General features: G+C 40.9%; 1 protein-coding gene across 7 annotated transcripts; it reads left to right on the plus strand.

Moving 5' to 3' along the window:
* The first annotated feature begins 127 nt into the window (after nt 1-127).
* PER3 (period circadian regulator 3) lies at nt 128-23,136 on the plus strand. 7 transcript variants are annotated; one of them, XM_066334290.1, is made up of 21 exons: nt 128-675; nt 1,740-1,887; nt 2,437-2,552; nt 3,412-3,613; nt 4,857-4,905; nt 6,644-6,786; nt 7,145-7,223; nt 7,810-7,916; nt 8,145-8,301; nt 9,185-9,290; nt 9,677-9,802; nt 10,332-10,458; nt 11,513-11,657; nt 12,268-12,395; nt 12,843-13,046; nt 13,675-13,926; nt 14,433-15,169; nt 16,274-16,436; nt 17,004-17,184; nt 17,794-17,944; nt 19,306-23,136. In XM_066334290.1, the coding sequence occupies exons 1-21, from the start codon at nt 448-450 to the stop codon at nt 19,405-19,407; spliced, it is 3,651 nt and encodes a 1,216-aa protein (XP_066190387.1). In that variant the 5' UTR covers nt 128-447; the 3' UTR covers nt 19,408-23,136. The 7 variants fall into 7 exon arrangements, 5 of the variants coding, with proteins under 5 accessions (XP_066190387.1, XP_066190383.1, XP_066190382.1 ...); XM_066334286.1 differs by lacking the exon at nt 128-675 and having other exon boundaries at nt 1,738-1,887; nt 17,007-17,184; XM_066334285.1 differs by lacking the exon at nt 128-675 and having other exon boundaries at nt 1,738-1,887; nt 13,678-13,926.
* Nucleotides 23,137-23,830: the final 694 nt, after the last annotated feature.

Raw genomic sequence — 23,830 nt, forward strand, 5'->3', positions numbered from 1 at the left:
CCCGCCTCCGCCTCCTCCTCTGTCCGCGGGGCGCGGCGCACGTGGCGCGGGTGTGTGGGAGCGGGGCCGCCGCGTGCGCCGCGTTACGTAACGGCGCGGGGCGGGGGCGCGGCCCCTCAGGGCGCTCCCGGCCCGGAGCGGGGACAGCCCGGGGTCGGTGGGAGAGGCGCGGCCTCGGAGGGGCGGGAAGGCGGAGTGGAGGCCGCCGGGGCCGTTTGTGAGGCGTCCGCGCTGGCAGCTGCGAGCTGAGGGGGCTGGCGGCGGGGAGCGGCGCGGGAGCGCAGCACCGGCCCCGGTGACCGCTCGGCCCGGCGGTGCGGGGGGGCGCCGCTCCTCCCACCGTCCCGTGAGGCGGCGCGTGCTCTCGCTGCAGCACCGGCGCCCGTAGCGCAGGCCGAGGTCCGGCCGTGCCCAGGCGCCGTGGCAGCCGATGCCCCCCGCGCTGTGATGCTCAGCGGCTCCGGGATGGAGGCGGGCGAGCGCCGAGGCGGCAGCGCGGAGCACGGCTCGGCTCGGGCCGCGGCCGCCTGGGCCGGGGCCGGGCGGGAGGTGGCGGCGGCGCCCCGGGGCCCCGCGGGCTCTCGGTGCGCGGCGTGCGAGGGGAGCGGCCCCGGCGGGACCGAGCTGCGCAGCCCCGAGTCCAGCGGCGACTCGGCCGCCGAAAAAAACCAACAGGTACCCGGGCAGCGGGGCTGGGGTTGGCGCGGGGCCGGGCGGGGAGCGGGGAGCCGGGACGCTGCTCTGTGCGGGACTCCCGGGGTCACGGGCCGCGGCGGGTGCGGGGAGCGCGGAGCCGCTGCGATAAGCTGTGCCTCACTGAGATCGGCTGAGCCGCGCACGTCAGCCACCCCGGGGTAGCTTAGATGTCTACTTCAGCTACAGACTATTCAGCAGTACCAAAGCAGGAGTTACTGAAATAGCATGTTTTGTAAGAGTTCAGAAATTCAGGAATTTATTTTTTTTTAATTTGAAAAAGAGTTCAAGAGCTATAATGTATGCAGCGTTGAAGAGGCAGGTAAAGTTACCACGCAATACGTCGACTTATGTAATGGTTTAGATAGTAAGAGTACGATACTAATGACAGTGTCAACTGGGGGAAAGTTACTTAAAGAAATGGTGTTCCTATCTCGTTTGTAGGATTAGAATCTGCGATTTGAGGACATTGATTGCTTATCTTTTACTCAGTGAAATAAGCAAATGTAAGCAGATGTTTATCTGTTAACAAATAAGCAAATGTTTATCTGTTAAGGTTTTCTGCAGCTGTTGAAGTCAACAGCTGAGAAGTGTGATGAAAACTCTGAAGTCAGGAGGAATGAAATCTTTGCATCAGGTGTATTTTGAGGACCTCATGGTTCCCTGAGATGCTTATAACCAGGTGCAGCCTTCAAGGCTAGAAAAACTTAGATCAAGAATCAGCACCTATTAATTATTTTAATACTTGTGATATTTGGAAAATCTAGAGTAAGCATCTTATTTTTAGTTGCCAGGCGTCTTAGCAGAGTGGTTTTGATGTGACTTTGCCATCCATGACACTGGAGTCAGGGATGAGAAAGATTGCTAAGTGAGAAAGATACAACCGGAAACTTAGTGAATGAGCATTAGGACATTCCTGGATATTGCATGACTCTGCAGTCACTCCCATAAAATGTTGATTTAGGGAGTCATTTTGATTGGGTGATAGGAGAAAATCTCCTACACCAGAATTCCCTGGTAAAGTTTAACCTCTGTTTTACAGTGAGCAGTTGAATTGGAGCCAGTCCCACAGAGATATGATGATGATGATCCAAGAAATGAAAAGGTGTTTGCCTGAAGAGAAGAGGAGTTCTAACAAGCCCAGTACCATCAGTGCTCTCAACTATGCCTTGCAGTGTGTCCAGCAGGTCCAAGGTACGTGTGGGGAAAACCTGGAAGAACACCAGCATGGTTTGGATAGATGTGTCTGACAACAAGTAGCATTAAAAGAATGCCTTCCAGTAATCCTGCAAAGAGTTGACTTCCTGAAGCACTGTGGTTTCATTGCCAGTTTTTTTTGTTAAACAGCCATGTTATCTTTTCTGTTGAGATACCCCCCTACTGCTTCTCTTGTCCTCAGAGTCCCATAGCTAAGAGGTGCCTGATAGTAACTTTTATGTATATTGAGAAAACAGTATCCCCATCCCAGTCTGAGAAATTATTGGTTAGATTGTGTTTTCCCACGGAACTAAGTAGTTAAAATTGTACTTCGTGTTTTCTGTAACAAAATGAGATTACTCCAGTAGTATAATCAGTATTCCTTTTCCCTTTGTCACTACACAGACCTTCTCATCTCACCTTGGACTTCACCAAAAAGATGACAAAAGTACAAGGGCTGTAAGAAATACTTTCAAAGTAGTCTCCTTACTGACTTCCTTGTGTTTGTTTTGCTTTTTCTGTTTTGTTTTGTTTTTTTCCAATTAGCAAACAATGACTTTTTCCAGGCTCTGAATGACCGAAGAGTGTTTCAGACAGATGTAGTGACATACAGCATAGAAGAGCTGGTGGCAGTTGCATCTGAACACACTCCAAAAAACACTGTAAGAATTCAGCACACTCAAGAAATTCAATCAATTTCACTAAATTTAGTCTCCTAACACTGTTTTGTGGAAATAGAATGTGTAAAGTTGAAAGGCCTTTAAATTTTAGCCAGAGAGGCCTTCAAGTTTTCTAAGATAAATCAAGATTATGTCTTATCTGTGCTGTGTCAATAGAACAGTGAGTAAAGAAATACTAAGGTTTTGGGAGGGGTTTGATTTGACTGATTGTTTTTTTGTGTTCTGGTGTTTTTTTGGCCAGAAGTAACAAATAGCTCTTTGAGAATTCATTTACAGCAGAGTAATCTCCTAAGACAGCAGAAAGTTTTTTAACACCAGTCAGATCCATAGTTGTGAAGGACTTCTGGTTTCTAATTATACTCCACCTTTTTTTTTTCTTGTTTTACAATATCTGTCATGCTCTCTGGCTCTGCTTTAAATAAGTGTTTCTTGAAATTCAGTTCTGTTGGATGCTGTATCAAAAATATTGCTAATGCTTGAAAAAATACAAAAAGAATTGGAAAGCTCTCAGGATGTTTTTGTGTGTGGAATTGTGATGAATCCTCTGAAATTTGTGGAGGAGTGTATGATAACCAGTCATTCAGAGCAAAGACAAGCATTAATCTGTTTTCAGAAGACTAATGCAGTCTTACTAGCATTTGTAAATCTTGAGTACACTGCTGTAGCACTGGAGAGTGTAGTAGATCACACACTACCCAAGACATTTCTGAACCTCAGCCTGAGATTGTGGTATGTGGTGGTTTGGGGTTGGTTGGTTTGTTTTGGGGTTGTTTCGCTTTTTATCCCTCAGTTGTCACTGCCATGTTTCAGGCAATGATTGCTCTTACTGTTTGTTTTCCAGGACACATTTGTGGCTGTATTTTCTTTGCTGTCTGGACGCATAGTGCATATTTCTGAGCAGGCAGCATCTATTCTGAACTGTAAGAAGAAAGTGTTGGACTCTTCCCGGTTTGTGGAGTTGCTTGTCCCTCAGGATGTGAGTGTGTTCTACACACACACTGATCAGTCTCACCTGCCCCTTTGGAACATGGAAAGTCAAACAGGTGGGACATGGCAATGCTCTTAAATGCTCTGTGTGACTTTCTGTCTTTGCAGAATGAGGACAGAGTAATAGTTAAGTTTAAATGCTTATGCTAGCAGTATGCATCAGCCTCATTTGTTCCTTTCCACTTTGAAAACTGGAGTGGCTGTGGAACCAATTCTAGGCAGTCTCCTAAAGGCTTAACTCTTACTTGGGGTAAATAAAAGGCATGTACTTCATTGTTTCCTGTATCATCTTACTCATTGCAAGTACTGCTGCTTTTTGAGAAGAAAATAAATCTGATTGTGAGCTTAAAGTAGTTTAATCTACACCTTATGATTGCTTAGGTGCTTTGTCTTTATGGTCCACTCAGTGCCTGCTGTGAACACAGCTCATCAAACCCAATTTTCAAGCTGATTTGCTGATTATTGCTGGATGTATCTAAACTGAGACTTTTGAGTCCTGTGTGATTTGTGAGCAAATGACAAGCAAACGTAGGGCAAGGCTGTTGTCTTTTGCCCAGCCCACCTTGACATGAGGCTGTTCTGGCATCAGTTCTGAGAAGTCCAAAGTCCTTGGTATCAAAGGATATGAGACATCTGGAGGTTTTGAATGCCAGGGATTTCACAACTTGGATGCCAGTGGCGTGCCTACCCAGCAGAGCAGTGGCACCCCAAGTGGAGCTGTGGTCTTCTTGTCTGTATATAGGTTTTGGTACTTGGCTCATAAAGCCAGAAAACATCACCTTTCCTTTTCACAGTGATGCGCTGGAGAAAGTTTTTCTGGTGCGTTGATTGGTTGATTTGTTTGCTCCCCTTTTTTGTTGTTGTTGTTGTTGTTTTGAGGGTTTTTTTGTTTGGATTTTTGTGGGGTTTTTGTTGGGTTTTTTGGGGGGAGGGGTTTTGTGGTTTTTTTGTGTTTTGTTTTTTTTTTTTTTTGTATATGTCGTTTTGTTGTTGTGGTGGTGGGGTTTTTTGTTTGTTTGTTTGTTTGTTTTTTGGTTTTCTTTTCTTTTAAATATGCATTTCCTCTGAATTTAGTCCCAGGTTAGCCATTTCTGTAAGAGTGAGTGGACCAGAGAGAAGAGATAGCATTTGATGTGGGAGCAGACTGTTGAACAGACAATTCAGTAGTTAATAAAGAGTGGGTTGTGAGACTTCAGTCTTGCTCAGAAAGTCTGGAGGATGCAGAGTTTAACATAGTTCTGATAGGTGTGACCTTTTTAAGGATATTAACTGATACTTTCAATGTGTTCATCTTATTAGCTTCTCCATATGAATATGCCCAGGTGAAATCCTTTTTCTGTAGAATCAGGTAAGTGCATTATTATAGTTCTGTTTTTGTGAAGGCTGACAAGGGATACAGTACTAGCAGAAACTGTTCTATTGTTACAGCTGACCAGTGTGAGCTCATGAAAGTCCATTACAAAATGGGCTTTCTGTGTTTAATATTGTCATCTAGTAGCTCATTTTGAACATCTTTCCCAGAGTGATGCATCAACTTGCACTGGGACAGAAGGAAAACTGTTTATACATTTTTCTCTTGGACCAGTTGGTTTCCTTAAGTACTGTCAGGCAGGAGAATGATCTTGTGAAAAATTGCTGCTCCCCCTTTTACTGTTTGAGAGTGGAGGCAAAAAGTATTTTGCTTGAGAATAAGGTTGCTTGAAAGACTGGAGCAGAAGCCTTAATAGAAACTCAGGTCACCTAAGTGCTAGTGTGAAGCCTGACCCCTGAGGCTTATGAACCCTGACTTGCTGCTGCTGTGAATGTTGTTTGTTGTTTGTTGCTTGGTACCTAACTAATCTTAGAGCTAAAAGAGGAAAAAAAAAATTGAGATTTGCCTTCAATCTTCAGTGCAATTCTGTCCCACACTCAGGTGATCTCTGGATTTCAGTAAGAAATCTGCTTCTGAGCAGATATGACACGCATCTTTCAGTTGATCATTGATTCATTCATGTGTGTTTAAACAACTCTTAAACCACCTTTGTCTCTTGAATTGTGTAGGGGCACCTGAACTCAATACAGCAGGACAGATAGCAGTGTTAGATTGGGGGAACACTTTGTTGGATACATAAACATTTTACAATAATTTTTCTCCATGTTTTTGTACAACATCTTTCTCTACTTCTCTTGTGTAACAGATCTTTTGATTATGTTTGCTTTATGAGTAAAAATATTTTTTACAAGCATGCACTCTAGGCTAAAGTAAGAAAATGTTTTTTTATGAGTTAAACTTCTGCTGTATCCAATTTCCATTTGTATCTTTTTGTTTTCCCGAAGACAGAAATGTCAGAAGTAGTTTTAATGATACTGGCTTCTGTCTAGAAACATTTTACAAAACTAAGTGTGGAATAAAAAGTAACTTTTAGCGTAAATGGTAATCTTCAAAAATGTAACTCAATTCTTTCTTTAGGAGTTGGGTACAACATTGAAATTATAACAGGTGGAAAAGCACTTGCAATAGAAAGTGCCAGTTGTTACTGCAGCTGTTGCAAAGCTATGGTTAAGATCTCATCAAGAATGTTGTGTGCTGCTACAGTTCAGACACATTCTAGGAAGACAAATTCTCATGGAAGATAGTCAAAGAACAACATTGCACCAAGTCTGGAGCAGTTTTTCTTATGTAGGTCTGTGAAAATTAACTTTGAGGGAGGCAGATAGTTTAACTTTTTTTTCCCTAAAAATAGTACAGAATGAAAAACAAGCAGAAAAAGAACTGTTTAGCTTGAAAAAGAGCACAAAGCCAAATGAATAGTACTTGTGACTACACTTGGATTGAGAATTAGAAGGTAGTCATTAACCATTAGAGTATGAGTATTTCTAGACAGTCTCTTCAGTGCAAGTGTGGGAGACAAAACATGTACTTGACTCCCAGAGGAGGGAGGTCAGTGTTGCTGAGTGTGTTGACCTTGGATCTCAAAGGAGTGTGCATAGGACCTGATTATTTGGGTTTGTGCTCAGCATAACTTCTCTGGGCAGGGCTCTCAGCCCTGGCACACAGTATGTGAGTCTTGAAACCAGGGTGTTTAATCTCTTTTGCTTTTCCTCAGGGGTGGGAAAGATCAGGAACAAGAAGCCCGTTGTTACCCCTTCCGAATCACCCCGTACTTGGTCCACGTGTGCACTTCTGTCCGTGTGGATGCAGAGTCCTGCTGCTTGGCTTTGGCTGAGAAAATCCACTCTGGATATGAAGGCAAGTCAGGAGGCTGCAGGGGAGAACAATCCGAGCCAGTAGATAAATGCAGTCTATGAAAGTCTTCTTCCTTTGTTTATAACCTGTGCTTGGGTAGTCTCACCTGTGTAAGTCGCAGCTTGTGTGTGCATGCATGCAAATTCAGAATATCTGTGCTGCCTTTGCCAAGCCCCAAAACATTTGACCTCTACTTGTTATTTTTATTTAAGAGAGAAGTCTGTAGTACCTAAAAATCTGTTATGTTTCTGTGAGTTACTGGTTAGAAAGCAGCAAACAATTATTAAGTTCAGGAACCAGTAAATATGAGCAATAGCAATGCCCAAGTTTTCTGTCTTAGTGCATATTTTGTTTCTATTAGCTCCTCGAATTCCTATGGATAAAAGAATATTCACCACCACACACACCCCTGGATGTGTTTTTCTGGACATAGATGACAGGTGAGAGATTTGAGTTTTTAAGATTGGTGAGGTATGTATGGAGAGGTGGAAAAATAAATCATTTAATGATGCAGCTGGAGACCCAAGTAAAGTAGCTGATTTGCAATGTATAATTAAACAAAAGAGTTTTGTGTTAGTCCACTCATGGAAAACATCTCACACTCCACAAATGTGATCTCCTTTGTTGGTTTAAACCATATGTTAAACAGAACTGCAGTCACTTTTCCTTATCCAGGGCAATGGGGAGCTGTGGTAGCATCAACAGTGGAAAATGAGCCTAATTACTGACATTTTGCCTCTGACCCCTTGTCTTCAAGATCCATTTTTTTCCTTTTGCATGTAAACAAGCACAGAACTGTCTGCAAATGTGAATTTCTGTTAAATCTCCAGGCACAGAAATGTTTGTCATGGGTATTTATGTGTCAATATTACAGTGCAGGATTATGAGATGGGTTGGGAAATGTTCTGTAGCCTTAGTTCATTTCACTGTTGATTGTGCATGGATACTTCACTGACCAGCAAAGGGTTGAGGGTGGAAGTAGTCAAAAACTGTATTATAACCTGTGACAATGTGTTTGGGTTTCAGAGCAGTGCCTTTGTTGGGTTACTTACCTCAGGATTTAATAGGAACATCCATACTGATGTATTTGCACCCAGAAGATCGTCCTTTGATGATCACTATTCACCGGAAAAGTAAGAGCTGCTTTTAGAGGAATTTCTGTTGGTTTTACAATTCTTTATCATATTGCTTGACATGTGATTGAGCTGCAATCTAGACAAAAATTAACTAATTAACTCAGTTTGAGATCAAAGTAAATTCAATCCCAGAGTTCTAAGAACCCCAGTCATCAGTGTTTGTGCTTGCACCACTGTGTCATAATGTAAGCTAAACCTTGTTTCTTGGTTGTGTTTTTCTTTCAGTACTGAAATTTGCTGGCCAACCCCCTTTTGAACATTTACCTATTAGATTTTGTACTCAAAATGGGGATTATGTCATACTGGACACCAGCTGGTCCAGTTTTGTGAATCCTTGGAGCAGGAAAGTTGTGTTCATCATTGGCCGACACAAAGTCCGGACGTAAGTCAGTTGCAGAATTGATCAAATTAAGTGCATCTCATTGATTACTCTGCAAAACAAAACAGTCTAAGTACTAAACTAGAGACATTACTTGCTCTTGCAGCTGTGACAGCAGCCCAGCATCTGTTTTTAGACCATTCCTTCAGAACAGCATTTGTCTTGTTTATTAAGTGTGAAAATAAGTGAAGTACTTTGAAGTAAAAGGCAAAGCCAGCTTTTTATTTTTGCTGGTTTTTGCACAGTTGATGCAAATCGAAGTACCAGTTTTAGATGAGCATAAGCTAAATAGTAGTATAAAATTAGATCACTTTAACAAATAATTACCTAAAATTAATTCATGGTTGTCTCACCAGAAAAACCCAATTAATTGACCTTCTTTTGGCATATAAGTTGATGCACCATTTAAATATTTACCAAGGCAAGGTCTTTTTAAAATGCAGTTAGTATTGAATGTGCAAATTAATTTTTCAGATGTTTCTCGTTAGTTTTCAAAAACTTCGAAAATATGACCGACTGCCTTCTTACCTGGTTTCTGTTAGAGGAAATGGCTTTTGGGAATGGCCTTCTGACTTTTCAAAGTGATCTTTTATACAGGATTTTATGGGGTGTGAGTTTGCCTTCTGAGTGAAGGAGACAGAAGGGTAGATGCTTGTCAGCCTTAACTGATGTCTCTGCTGGTGTAGGGACTTCCCTGGAGCTTCCCTGCTCTCACAGCCCCACTACCCCAGCAGGGCAGCTCTTGGGACAGATGACATTCCTCTGTGTTGACTCAGCAGTCAAAATAAAATAATCATAATCAATTCAGAATCTTTTATGAGTGTTTATGGCTATCTTTTCTTTATGGAATGAAAATGAACAGTGAAATATTTTTGGCTCTCTCCAGAAGCCCTCTGAATGAAGATGTCTTTGCCCCAAGAAGTAAAGAAACAAGCAGCGTGGAGAAAGAGATAAGAGAATTACAAGGACAAATTTACAAACTGCTTCTGCAGGTAAAGAAGGGAAAAGAATTTCAGAACATGGGCTGGCCTTCTGAGTGAGAGGCTAAAGAAACTTGAGTCTGATTAGTGGGCTGTTTTGAGGATGGTCTTTTAAAAGGTCTAAAAGAAAAGTTCTGCATGGATACAGGCCCACCTCATTACAAAACAAAATAAAAATCTCTTTGACATTTTTGCCAAGTCCTTATGTTGAAAGGTAAATCTACATCTTGAAACAGTTTGAAGCATGGTAGAGAATTCTGTGTAAGCAAGTGGTAGAGCCCAGACAAATACTGACTTTTCAATTGATTGTCTTAGTTTATTTGTTGCAAAGTGTGTTGTTTCCTTCATTTTGTTCTCTCAGATGATGATTTTTAAAAATTTTTTTCTCTCTCATACAGCCAGTTCACAGCAATGTTTCCAGTGGTTATGGAAGCCTTGGAAGCAGTGGCTCTTATGAGCATTACATCAGTATAGCATCTTCGAGTGACTCCAATGGGAACTGTGCAGAGGAAACACAAGAACCAGTAAGTGAATGTGTCACTGCCTCCAGAGTTGTGAAAATACACCTGTTTTAAAATGAAAATGTTTACTGTGTATGTATGCGCTTCTTATAATGAATTTTACTGAAGTGGGAGGAATAAAGCCATGTTCAAACTAAACGGGTTAATTACAGAGTGCTGGCTTTTGGGTTTTGCTCTTAATTTTGCTGATTCCTTTAGAAGAGAGTGGAAGTAGTGCTGCCCTAAAACAAGTGTTGCAATTACCTCATTTCCTTGTGAGACTCCTGAGTAAGTCATCAGCTTATTCCCACTCTCAAGGCTTGGCATGGGTATTAAAGCATTCAAATGCTGAGGCTGCTTGAGCTTTATCATAGTTAATTTACTTAAATTAACCATGATAATTGGATTAATTAAATTTACAAATACCAATAGATACCAGGCTTAGGCTGATAGTCTATTCCTTTCAATTTGAAGAATTCAAGAACCCAAGTCAGCTCCTATAGCCTCTCTGTACTCATTTTATTCTGACTTTGCATTTTTTGTGTGTCTCAAGATGACATTGCAACAAGTTTGTGCAGATGTCAACCGAATAAAGAACCTGGGGCAGCAGCTGTACATTGCATCGAGGAGCAAGCCACAGAATGCAAATGACCAGGCTGTGAGCTCAGAAGTTTTGGGAGGTGAGTTAATGTAGTTACGATCCTTAAGGTAACAGGAACTCCTGTAGATCTGTAGCCATGAGTTTGGCTATGTGGTGTTCTGCTGAAGAACTTTAGATAGCATTTTTTAGCATGTCTTAAAGACATGAGAAGAGGTTTTTTTGTTAAAAACCCAAACAAACAAGTTCCCCACTCTCCCCCCAATCACCCCTAAAAATAACCTCAGCAGATGCAATAACTTTTTATCTCCTCCTTGAAATATGGAGGAACATATCTGTCTCTTTCTAGGTTGGCATACTTCTCCTTTTTTATACTTTAACCTTTTCTAGTGAAAATGCAGATGTGCTTGTAGCAAGTAGTGTGGAAGCTCCCTTTGGTTACTTTGTGAACTCCTAGAAACAATCATAGGCTGGAAAATATGGCCCCACTTCCCACTGAAGTAGGGGTTTAGTTACTAAGTGCTTAAAGTTGTATTAATGCACATTATTTGCAGTTTGTATGTAGAACAATTACATGGAGAAACTTGGATGCTCCCTCAAATATTACAGGAATCTGTATTAACACATTCTGCTCTGTGATACTCTCTATTAAAATTAACTGCTGGTGGTGTCCTAGAGAACTGTACTGTCAAAATTGATAGGACTCTGGCCAATGTATCCATGGCATACAAAGCTGTGAATTACTGCTAAATAAGGGTTGGATTCTGTGATGTATAAATTGAAAGAAGAGTAATATTAATTGCAGCTTTATTTGCAACTTAAATGCAGGGGGACTTATATACTGTTGTCTTTATGTTTGCTTGCTTTTTCAATTGGATGTATAAGGTGGTGGGGGGGGGGGGGGGGGGGTTGGCTTTTTCAGGCATCTTTCCCCCTCTCCTTCCCTTGCCTCATAACAAAAATTGAGATGAAAATGCAGAATAATTTTGGAAAGAGAGCTATGCTGTCATAGCCCATAAGTCCTTGTATCATTATGTGGATTCCAGTATATATTTATCTGTGTATATATAATGTCTGTGTGAGGGTAGTGTTTAGATGCCCTTGAGAGGAATCTTTACAGGTTTCCTCTGTTCCAGGGAAGAGGCACACTGCTTCCTGTTTTCTTCAGACACTGAGAGGGGACAGCACAGAAGAACCAGGCAACACATTTTATGATGATCCAAAGAAGACTCCACATGTTCCCTCCTATCAGCAGATCAATTGTGTTGATAGTATCATCAGGTAATAAACTCTGAAACAATTTTAGAGGTACAAGTTTAAGATTAATTGATAGAAAGTAAGCATCCAAGCAGTTTTCATTGGCCTTAAACTGTTTGGGTTTTGAGTTGTGAGATAAATTTGGGATTGTTTGTAAAGTTTTCTGCCTCTCTGAGCATTGGAATGGATTGCCCAATCTGAATCACACAGTAACAAAAAGTTTAGGAGCTAAGATTCTGTTTGCAGCTATTTGTGACATTTGTCATTGGTGCAATAGGGATTTAAATGAATTTTGATGGTCATAATGTGTCAATGTCTTCTCATTACCCACTCTGAGAACATCCATATAAAACAGAAAGTTGATATAATTTATAAAAGGACTGTATTTTTTAAGTCAGTGGATAATATAATCTTTTTTTCTTTTTTCTCTTTTTTTTCCCCTTAAAGAGTGATTTATTTTATTTAAAATACTCCTTGGAAAGCAGATACGTGTCCAGAACTTCCTGCAGTGAATTTAAAATACTAGTTAACTTCTGGATCTCCAGTTTGGATTGTTCAAATGTTTGTATCTCCAAACGGAGAAAAAAACAAACCCAAAGTAGAAAGAGCTTCCTGTGATATGTTTTCATTTCAGATACCTAGAGAGCTGCAGTATTCCAGCACTGAAAAGGAAATGTAAATCTTCTGCGAATACATCATCGTCATCTTCAGAAGATGACAAACAAGTCCAGCAAAGTCAGCAGGAAGTCAGGGCATTGGAAGGTAACACCAAGTGTACTGACAATCATATTAGAACCACAAAAGCTGATTTGGGTGTTTTTTTATATGTCACTGTTGTGTGTTCCAAGGTTTGTCCACTTCTTAAACTGCTGTGTTGCTAACAGTATTTTAGTAAATATTTGCCTAAATTGCCTAGATCTCCCAATTAAACAAAAGCTAAAATGTTAAGTCTTGGAATGCATCAAAGGAACTCTTGTTTGTTGTTGTTAAGTGAGCCTTGTGTTGCTCACTCATTTTACGCCACATTTAGTATGTGCTGACATCGCACTGGCATGTAAATGTTTTTTTTTTTTTTTTTTAATATATAAGACTGTCTTATTTAATAGTCTGCATAGTTACTGGTTGTTTCTGAACCAGTGAGACTTGATGAATTGGGAGCAGAGTGCTTGGAATGGAATCCCATGTAGAAACTTTGTCATTTGCCAATAGATACTGCTATGCTGTCAGCAGTTGAGTCCCACACGCCAATATCTGCTGGTCTGGAAGAGACGCTGAAAGACCAGACAACTGCAGGCATGGTGGGAGCTCCTCTGGCAGACCTGACCCTGTCCAACAAGGCTCCAAGTGTCATTTCTGTCACCAGCCAGTGCAGCTACAGCAGCACTATAGTGCATGTCCCACACCCTGAATCAGGTACTGTTCACACTCACGAAACACTGACTGATGTTTAAGTTTACACAATGTTTCCAGCCTGAAGTACACGGTGAGAAAGTTTTTGTTCGTTTAAGATGTGTCCTCAATGAATGTGAATTCTGAAAGATTAAGGTCCTTCTCATGATGCTGTGAAGAAAAACTTGAGCCTGGAAGTTTTTAGGGTATTTTAGTGAAATAGTTTTAACAGGCTACACTGTTTCCTTTCACTTTGAACTTCACTGCATATGCCTCAGACGCAATAATGTGCTTTTGGCCATTGAGGATTCAAATAAAAATTACTATGGGACCAATGTTGCTTCACTTTAATGCAGAAAGAAGCAAAAAAGAAAAAAAAAAAAAAAGAGAATGTAGCTGCTATTGTACTAAGAAAATATGAAGAAAGAAGTGCCTCTGACTTCAAAGTGAATTTGAAGTTTTCCAGACCGTGCAATGTAACTTGCTCAGTTCATGTTAGTGTAACTATATTTGAGTTGAAAGGATGTTTTCTCCCCATGCCTCTGCTCAGTAGCTCAGACGAGGTTGTTTTCTGTGTAACACTCTGTGTTTTGTGGTAGTTGACACCAGAAGGGCAGAGCAAAGAGTGATTTGTTTTCTTCCCTCTTCAAAGAAGTGACTACAATGGAGGATGCTGCTGTTGGAAGTGAGCAAATTGAGCTGCCTCCTGCGAATGCTCAGAGCCTTGCAGTGCTGCCTGAGGACTTAAAGCCAGTTGGGCTAACAAAAGAGACATTGTCAGCCCACACTCAAAAGGAGGAGCAAAACTATGTTGACAAGTTCCGACAGAGGGTCTTGCTCTCTCCATTTAGGACTTACCTTCAACAAGGAAGCAGAAGTAACAACAGACATTCCTGTGGCCAAGGTAGGCAGCAGCTTTGAGAAATAAAGACTCGTTAGGTGATTTACAAAACCAGCCTAGCCATGAGGTTCTCCTTTGTATAATTTAGTGAGTGTCTTATTGTGGCTGCTTACAGAATACTTCCTTTGGCTTGCCAGGATTTGACAGCAGCATTGCCCACACAGAAGGTCTGCTCCATCTTGGATCTTGCTATCTTAGACTTTTCACAAAGCAGATAGTTATTGCAATAAAGCCTGCAAATCCCAGGTAGTTTGTTGCCTTCCCTTGAAGAACATAAAAGATCTGATTGAGTTAAGCTGAAGTGATCAATAAGAAAATTGATGACATGAAGGAAATACTGTACATATGTCAGCAAATCCATCACTGGTTTATGGAAGAAGTATCCAGGGGAAAGGCAGCTCTCTGAATAAGCCACACTCACTTATCTGCGTGTTTTTATCTTTTTTTTTTTTTTTTTCTCTTTTCCTGGGTCTGTCATTTCAGTGAATATGTTTATTTTTCTTCCTCAGGCGATTCCCCTTCAAAGCAGATGAGCCCAGCTAGCTGTAAAAAAGGAAAACACGGAAAATTCAAGCGCCAGAAACCTCAGAGACAGTGCGCAGATAGCCACTCTTCTAGTAAAAATAGAGATAGTCTTCCATGTGAGAAGAGAACAAATAGGAAACAGTTGTTCTCTCCCTCAGAAGTGTCCTATCTGAGCTCCTCCACTTTGAATGTCCATCCTCCTGTGGGATTTCCTACCTATTTGAATCCAGTGTCTACTTTTCCAGCCTTTCCTGGAGGAGAGCAGCTTGCCCTTCGCCCATTGCAGCCTCAGTCCATGTCCTCATCACAGCTGTGCTGTGGAACACAGTCATACCCAGTCTTCTATCCCCCAAACATAGGCACGTTTATGGCTGTATTTTTTCAGGGTTTCCCCATGTACCCTCAGATGCCTCAACATGTGTTTCTCCCGAGCCCTCAGTGTGTTTATCCCCCCTCTTCATATCCATGCACCACACTACCTCCAGCACCCCCTGCTTGTGCTCCATCACCAGTAACACCACACTCTGTGGGTCAGCCCTTTCCAGCCTCTCCTCACTCATCCGTGGAGGACCAGCAAGAGGGCCAGTGTGACCAGGCCCTACTGCTGAGCAGCTCAAGGAGCAGCTCCCCACTTCAGCTGAATTTGCTTCAAGAAGAGCTGCCAAAACCTATGGAGCTGTCCGTTAGTGCTGATGCTAAGCCACATGCAGAAGATAAATGTGTAAGTGACAAAGGTTTTTCATGTAGAGGAGAAACTGACTTTCACAGTGTTCTGTCACAAAAACTGGTGGTGATGATCTGTGTGTCAGGGACACAGATTTTGTTAGCTGCTTTTTCTGTTGGCTGTGCTATGTAGGCTGCAGGTCACAAATAGCACAGGAGGTGGAGAAAGCAGTCTATACTTGTGCTTATGGGAACTTATACCAGTACAGTGTGGGCACTTAGTAAATAACAAAAATGTGAGATCCTCTGGTCTAGGCTGCCACAAGCTGCTTCTGCTCAGCATTCTGGCAGCAGCTTTTTCAATGGAACTGTCAGCTAGAATTTGGGGTTTGGGGCTTTATGCATGTGGAACTTGGTTAGTGCTGTGCAGTTTGCATCCTTTTTCACCCAGTCCCACAGTCTCTATGGAGAACCAAAACAAAGGGAAGATACTCTTCTAATTACTCCCTCTGTCTCCCAGGGATGCAGCTAATGAAAGAAGAACAGGGATCCGTGTGGGTCGGTTTCCATACATGGGCATAGAAAAGGCCTCTCCAACTTCCGCGGTAAACTCAGAGGCAGGAATCTGAGCTCTGCAGGCAAGGAAAAAAATGTTGCCTCCTGAATCCAGATTGGGCTGGAAAGGCTGGATCAGCTGAAACTGCAGGGTAGGGTCCTGAAAGGGGAGCTGGTGTACCTGGAGCTGCTGAAGCTGTTGCTTCGCATAGTGAATCAGGGGAAGACTCATTTTCCCTGTAGTGCACCTTTGCTTGATGTGTATGGCTGCTTGATGCCATCTAACAGGATGTGAAGGGAACTGACTCCTCTCTTGTCAGCAGAAATTGTTAACTTTATGCAACCATACAATATCCTGACAAATTGGGGAAGGAGCTACAGCAGAAACCAGTAAACTAGAGTTCAGATGCTTGTTGATTTTTCACCCATGAAGAATGTTATCCTGAGTTCTAAACCGCCACACATTTTCAGAGCTAAAAACTCCAAACCTGTTGAATTGATATGAGAACTTGGTCAAGGTGTGACGAATTCAGTAACTGGATGAATTTCCTTTTGCATACTTAAATGTAACTTCTGTGGATGTGTTGGATCTGCTTTTTGTCTCCAGGATAATGAGCCAGAAGATAGTGGTAACAGTGCTGCTCTTGAATTTCCTGACCACTCATACGAGGACTCACAGTTGGGTTCAGGTTCAGCAGCATCAGGCAGTGGATCAGCTTTATCTGGTTCTTTAGGCTCTAGCTTCAACGAGACTTCTGGTCATGGCACAGGTAGGGAAGTCCCAAGATTTAGGTATTTGGTGCTAGATTGCTTGCTAACTTATAATTAATAGAAGGATATGTAGTGGGGATGGGAAATGCATGTAAGATGATCTGTGGCCTTTACTTTTCACCAACTTTCAGTGTTTGAAGCCAAGTTTGTTTCAGTCACTGTAGCTGGAAATGTGAGTCTAAGAAGCTATTCCTTTAACCTTAAAGTCACTCTTCACTTTTCTCATTATCACTTTTCTCTGCTTTAGATACTTTTAGATACTGCTTTACATCTTTCTTGACTAAAGGTGAATCTGCCTAGAACAGGACCTCTCAGAAGCAGAGAAGCTGAACCAATGAATTTTGAGAAAAGTGAATGGAGCTTTGGAGATTCTTGACAGAATGCACTTTTACCTTTGAATTCTCAATAGGTAGTAGTTGCTAGAGCAATTATCTGGGAATACCTGTGCTTGTATTACAGAACTGGCTTGCAAGAATACACTGGGGGTGGTGCAGTTTTTGTGTTGAGTTACTGAGATTTTCCAGGCGTCTCCTTTTTTTATTTTTTTGCTTCCGTGGTCATTTCAGCAGGTAGTGGGAAAAGCAGCAAGTGTTTTGCCAGTAATTATTCTTCTGAAGCTTCCAAAGAAGAGAAGAATCAGGAAGCAGAAGAAAAAGGGACAGCTTATAAATCAAAGCATGAGTCAGCCTGGGTGATGATGGATCAGACACCTGAGAGAGTTCTAATGAATTACCAAATGCCAAACAGGTTGGAAAACATCAACAATTTCTGACATGTGGTTTGGAATTGTGTATGGAGCTATAGGATTAAAGTGAGACTGTGGAAACAGCATACATACCAATGAAACTTCAAGAAAGTGCCTTAGATTATTTTTGTGCAGTTTAGGCCTGGTTATTTACTTTTGTCTACTTTTTTCCATTTCCCCATCTGTTGAAATAAGGGAGCATGTGAACTTTTTTGCTGATGTATTAATGGGATTGGTTGTTGTCCTGTACTTTGAATGCATAAATGGGTAAAACTACAGGTTATTTGTAGGTTGCTTGTAATTGGCTTATATATATATAATTTGTAACTGGATTCCACATTAAAAAAGCACCACATAAAGCCATAAAACAAGAAAACTCCACACCAAACAACCAAAAACTCCCAACAAAACCAACAGCAAACAAACCTCAGCTGTTAGCCCAGTGTTGAAAGCAGCCTTACCAAGCAAATAAGGTACAAAGTACAGTTCCCTTTCAGCAGCTGATGCTGTCTGGGCTTCAGCCATAGATTGTGGTGAGGAGATTCTCACAGTGTCAGTGCCTGCCTTGCTTGTGTAGGACAGCTGGGCTCACAGGTGTCTCTTCCCTGCAGAATCAAAGAGGAAGTTCTAAAGCAGGATCTGGAGAAGCTGGCAGTCATGCAAAAGCAGCAGCCTTGGTTTACAGACGGGCAGAAGAAGGAGCTTGCAGAGGTGCACTCGTGGATCAGGACCCAGACTGTCCCCCTGCAAATCAGCACCCAGGTGAGCACTGGGGAAGGAGCTGGAGGTCCCTTGGCCAGCCCAGGCATTTCTAACCTGGGCCATCTTACAGTGCTGGGTTATGGGGCTCATGATTTCATGTAAGGCATCTAGAGTTGTTTTTTTATTTTGGTATTAAGTCCTTTGTTCCTTTATTAATAAAATTGTTGCTATAATTGAACAGCCTATAAAGCTGGGATATCAGTGAAGATTCAATCAGGTGTGTTCAGGAAGCTGAAAAATGCTCAGTCACAGAGGAGGGTCAAGTGTGTTGTAAGAAACACAAAAATAGCCAGTTCTTGTAGGTGTATTCATTAATTTAATCTTCATTATTTTAGCTGGTGTAACTCCTGGGCACTCTGCTAAACTGCTTCTGGTTTGCACTGATGTGTGTTACAGAATGCCCTAATCAGTTTAAAGTGCTGCCAGGTGCTGTGGAGAATGGCAAGACAGATCTAGTCCCACAAAGACCTAGAGCTTCATTGTTGAATTGTACAGAAGATTTTAAGGCTGTGTTCATGCATTTGTGCACCAGGAAAATCACTGCACATTGAGCTGGGGTTGTCAAATGTAGCATTCTGAGATGTGGTGTTTATTCTTACAGAAGAAAAACTAAGTCATGTATGTCCTTGGCTATGGAACAAGACCAGAAAACTAGTCTCTGTTTTCCTGGTATCTCACTGATAACTTGTGTCCTGTTATGGTTAAGAACCCTGTGTTTGATTCAGATAGCAAAATTATGTCCAGTGACCTTGTAGAAAATTCTGTTGAGTGTTTATAGTGTCAATTACTAGGAAATGTATTGGTATGTAAATATCACTATTTTTTATCTAAGGTCCTGAAACTGTTCCTAAGGAGAAACTCCTTATGCTTCCAGTGCAGACTGTGATTTTGCAAATACAAACAGGCTTCTGACAGTAGCAAGAAATGCAGGACTTCTGTTTGGGGACTTTGTTTCAATATTGTACCGTTTCTCAAGAGCAAGAAAATTATCAATACACTCAGGCATTTCAGCTGTTTACATTGGTCAGTGTTGTTTTTGTTTAGGCTGCAGTCCAAATCTTCAATGAGGAGCTTGCTTAAAAAGCTGAATGATAAAGTCTTCAAATTCAAGGCAGTCACATGCCTTTTTATCTCAAAGGTAGAACTGTATGTTCCACTAGCCAAATTACTAACCTCTGAGGCAAGGTAAGTGGTAGATGCCAGTGTCTCCAAGATACCTGTCTAATTTCTGCTTTCAGACAGATCTCACCCCACTGGTCAGAGGTTTCAAGAGATGGCAATGTGTCATTCCATAGGATGTGACCCTTTGAAATATACTCCTAGAAAGAATTTAAACTCCTCTTTCTTGCTCCTTTCCAAAGGGCTGTGTTACGTGTGACAGCAGGGAAGCAAGTTGTGAGGCTGCAGTGGCTGATGACAGCATGGAAAACAAGGGAGAGCCTCCTCCAGTGCTGCCACGCTGAGGACATCAGCAGCTGTGTCAGTGCAGCTGCTTGGTGTAATTCCCAACCTCTTTCCCTCTGGCTTTGCTCCATACCAGCAGCGAATCTCCATGGCCATCTCTCACCTCCATGAGCAGTCACAAATGAAACTCAGTCCTCCTGCACTCCTGGCATGACTCTGACGACAATCTTTCAGTGGGAGGATGTTTCGCTTTCTGACCTCACAGACTTATGTTTGTAACCTTTAACTGCTCAATGATGAGCAAAATACAAAGATTTTTTTTTGTTTAGGTGTTCTTCTGAAGTTGGCAAGTAAGTGTGAAAAGATGCAGTGTTTAAGATCCTGTGGTGATGAACCTATTGATCAGAGCATGTTTACTCCCCCAAGTAAGGTGGATGTATTGAAGCCAAGCTACAGTACTCTTCATTTTCATTCAATATTTAAAGGTCTAAACTAAAGATCCAAAATATTCTGAGGCTCAGAAATTGCTGTAGCTGGTTTGAGAATCCAAGTAGGCTTTTTAAAGAGCAGCCAGGTTATTCTGCATCAAATGCCTTTTGCCAGCTTGTGCCCAGCGAAAAGAAGTAAACTGAAGTAAAAAGAAGCAGATTTTTCCCTATGTTTTTGTGAAGTGATGTGTGTTTTGGAGTCAAGTTGTTATACAGCTTTTGATTTTAAAGCTGTGTTTATCAAGACAGATACATAAATTAATTGAGGCTAAGTGATTTGCAAATACATCAGAGATGAAATTACATACAGCAATTAAAAAAGACCAACCAACCCAAAAGTATCAGTCCACAGGCTCTGCTTTTTAAAACAGACCCATGGAAAATTTTCTCTGCCAAGGCAAGTAGTTTTCAATTAAAGTAGTTACATGCAATCTTTTATTTTACCTTGGTAGTGCTTGGGAAGGTGGGGTGGTATCTTAATGTTTTCTCTGTTGATTGGTTAGAGGAGTTGAATCCAGACATAACAAATAGGAAATTATTTGAGCAGATTTCTGATTTTTTTGTGGTGATGCCAAAGCCAGAAAGAATTTAATTTCTTCTGCTTTCAAAACTGACATGTTGTGGGGCTAAACTTGAACATCAAACCATATATTCATTATTTCTTAGCACTGTTGACTTCCTGCATAAGATTTAACCTCTTTCATTGTAGTGGAGTCTCTGGATGTTGAAATCTATGGATGAAAAAGGTGTTTTTAATTCAGAATGTGGTAACCACTTTCAGTACATAAAAAGACTTGTTCTCATTAATGTCTCAAAGTGCTCTTCAAACAGGACATGCTTGGCTAAAAACCTGGCAAATTTTGTCTGATTTCCCCTCTGTTTATCAAAAGCTGGATGTAATCAGATTTTCCTTGTGGTGTTATTAATCACCTTCGCTTTCTCAGCAAAGGGTCTTAGAATGTAACACATTATTTAGCCTTTTGTTCTGTGTAATACTTTTGCTGCTGTATGAAATATTTTAATTTTTCTAGTTTCAGTTACTGGTAAGCTTCAAGTAAAATACTGTGATCTGCAGGTCATTGAAGGGAAACTCTATCTAAAGGTTTCTTCACTTGTAAAAGTCAATCTGGTGACAATCTTTTGTGTAAAAGTTTATTTTAAGGAAAGCTATTTTTACAGAATCTTGAGTTTTCAAGGCTAATTTGACTCAGGCAGTGTTCTTTTTATGGATTGGGGTTTTTTTCAGTGTTTTTGCCTGCTTTATTTATACCTATTGGTTTCTAGTTATTCTCAAGCTACTTTTCTTTGTTTTTCCATTTTTTCAGCTTGAACTTGTATTTTTTTCTCGTGTTGTAAATCAGCAGAGGTCTGCACATCCTCAGTACTGCTTGTGTTCAAATTTCAAACACCTCTTAAAATAAGAGACTTCAGTAGGTGTTTACAAGTTATGTATTCAAGTAGGAAGATGTGGGCAGTATCTTACACTTTTCCTAGTCTTTTTACAGCATTTTCCAAATATGGTATTCTGCTTTATAACCACACTGCCTAAAATATTTGCTCTAAAACATGTAATCAGATACTTTGTGTAAAGGTTCTTTCTTGATTGGGAAGCTTGTTAATTAACTTATCTGTCAAATTAGACTTATGCGTCCATTCTACTTAGCTGTGCTTCAATTAAAATGATTGCTTCAATGCATTTTGAGACTTAGTGAAATAGATTAAATTGAATATTTCAGGTAAGGACAGCTGTCTCCTTCAAAATAGTTTGGAACCCTAAGCCAGAAGGAAAGTAACGATAACAGTAGACTCTTTTGTGTACATTATTTTTATTTCCTGAATTTGAAAATGTTCATTTATTTCCCAAGTATGAAAATAAGTTGATTTGCAATGTCTTAGCAGGCAGACATGTCATCTCTTTTGTGAAACAGTGAGACTTAGTTCAGGAGATTGGCACCTAACGTTTGAAAAATGCTTTTGATCCATAGGTCCGTGAACATGTCAAAAAGATGACTGTTATTATCCCAGCTGTATAAAAAGAGGCAGAGACACAAAGGTGCATACCTGCAGTCCATTCCAAATTCAGGAGTAAAATCTGGGAGTCTTCACTTGCTGTATCCTGTGCTTTGCTACAAGTGATCAGGATTCTGTATGTAGAAATGTTTCTTGTTTGGAGGCATTAGCCCTTGTACCCCCCACTGCTGTGAATTTGTGCCCAGTAGAACCATTGAGCTACAGAAAGCTCAGGCAGTTTTTGAATTGCTGTGAATACCATAGATCCTCTGGCCATATATAATGAAAATTCGTGTGCCTAGGGGTTTGAATTCCAAGTTTGTAACCCTGGGTAACTCTTAGGTGCAGCATCCCTTCTCTGGGGCTACACACATCCTGGGTTATGTAAAAAATTGTGGCATGGGAGAATAATGTAAGAGGAATGAACAGATGAATCAGTGCCCTGTGTGATGATGAGACAATTATTTGCCCAACAATCAAATGATCTTGGCTGCAAATTCGGCAGGTTCTATCCCCTTTGGATAAAAAACCCCCCAAACTTTCCCAAAGTACTCTTTGCCCTGCTAGAACCACAACTTCATCTTGCAATGAAATGCCTTATCAAGCCTTTGACCTCATTTCCATAAGTTTTCAGGAACTGGCAGTTTTTACTTCAGCTTGTACTAATCTTTCAGTCCTTGTAGTGTGCCAGAGTGATCACAGCAAGATGCAGTTCTGATCAGAAAGGCCAATGGAGTGAGTGTTGCAGCTGGATTTGCACCTGCTAATTTGTTTCTGTGGCTTTGTTTCGCCTGGCAAAATGTTGCAGACAGTTTAGAGCTGCTTGGAAAATCACTTATTTAGTGGTCAGAGGGAAAACATGCTGGTACAGCACTGATGCAGTTACTACCCCCTGTGGGGGTGTCAGCAGTTTGGAAACCCTTGGAGGATTTCGCTGGCAATTTTTTTTATTCTTTTTTTGTTGTTGTCGTTGTATTCATAAATGTAGAATTGTTTTTAAAAGATGAGTTGTTGTGCAGATATTTTCATGGCATTGCTATGAACAGAAGGGACCCTCATGTATTTTTACAGTGTGGTAAATACTTGCTGAATGGGTAATGTACTGGTAAGTTTATCTTGCAGCTGAATCGAATTTTGAATCACAATTGAATGAATTTTTACATCAGTTGGTAGGAGTATTTTATTGAAACAATATTCAGCTGTGGTTGAATTTACAGTTGTGATTTTAACTGTACACTTTAAAGGAGCATCTGATTTTATAAATAAAACTGAAAAATACGCTGCAAAGAACTCTTCAAATGTGTGTTTATTTTGTTCTTGGTAATGTGTAGAAAATAGACTTTTAACAAAATGCTCTATACCTTTTTTTTTAGTTGTACCTGGGTTGAGGTACAGTGTCCACGGGGTTGTGGTTACAGTGAAAATGGCCATGTAGTGGCCATTTATGCTGTTTGTTGAGGAGTTTTGTGGTAAAATACTACATCTCTATTTCTAAGCTGCTGGGATTTGGCATGTAGGACTTAAAGCTTCTGTCTATAAAGACTTTTCTAAAAAAATTTTTTCTTCTAGAGGAAGTACAGAGAAAAAGTTCATAGGTTTAATTCATAAGCATGTCTCTTAGAGCAAGGAAGTTCATAGCTGCAGAGCAACAATTTGTTCATCTTTTTCTGCTTTAAGGGACTTAACAGAGAAATGTGATTGATAGTGCTTAAAGAAGCCTGCAGGAGAAAGGCAAAACCACTGCAGGGAGTACAAGGTACAGAACAAAAGTAGCATCATACAGAAATTGGAAAAGAAAGAAGTAATCTTAGATGAGTATGTAACTGAACTGCTTCTGATAAGGTAAGTGATGCAGTGCCTTGAAATAAAGGCATCTTGAAAGTAACATTGGATATATCATTGCTGAGGATTTATTGATTTTTTTTTTAAGAGCTGGTTGGTCACTTTAAGCATTCTTAAGAATGTGAGTCAAATTATCTATCTA

Source organism: Sylvia atricapilla, chromosome 22 (genome assembly GCF_009819655.1).
Source record: "Sylvia atricapilla isolate bSylAtr1 chromosome 22, bSylAtr1.pri, whole genome shotgun sequence".
Taxonomy (NCBI): Eukaryota; Metazoa; Chordata; class Aves; order Passeriformes; family Sylviidae; genus Sylvia; species Sylvia atricapilla.

Coding starts and splice junctions, on each gene's coding strand:
- PER3 (XM_066334290.1), top strand. CDS start 448: ATGCTCAGCGGCTCCGGGATGGAGGCGGGCGAGCGCCGAGGCGGCAGC. Junction 4,906..6,643: donor TCCTTTTTCTGTAGAATCAG/GTAAGTGCATTA, acceptor GCTTTTCCTCAG/GGGTGGGAAAGATCAGGAAC. Junction 8,302..9,184: donor GGCCGACACAAAGTCCGGAC/GTAAGTCAGTTG, acceptor GGCTCTCTCCAG/AAGCCCTCTGAATGAAGATG.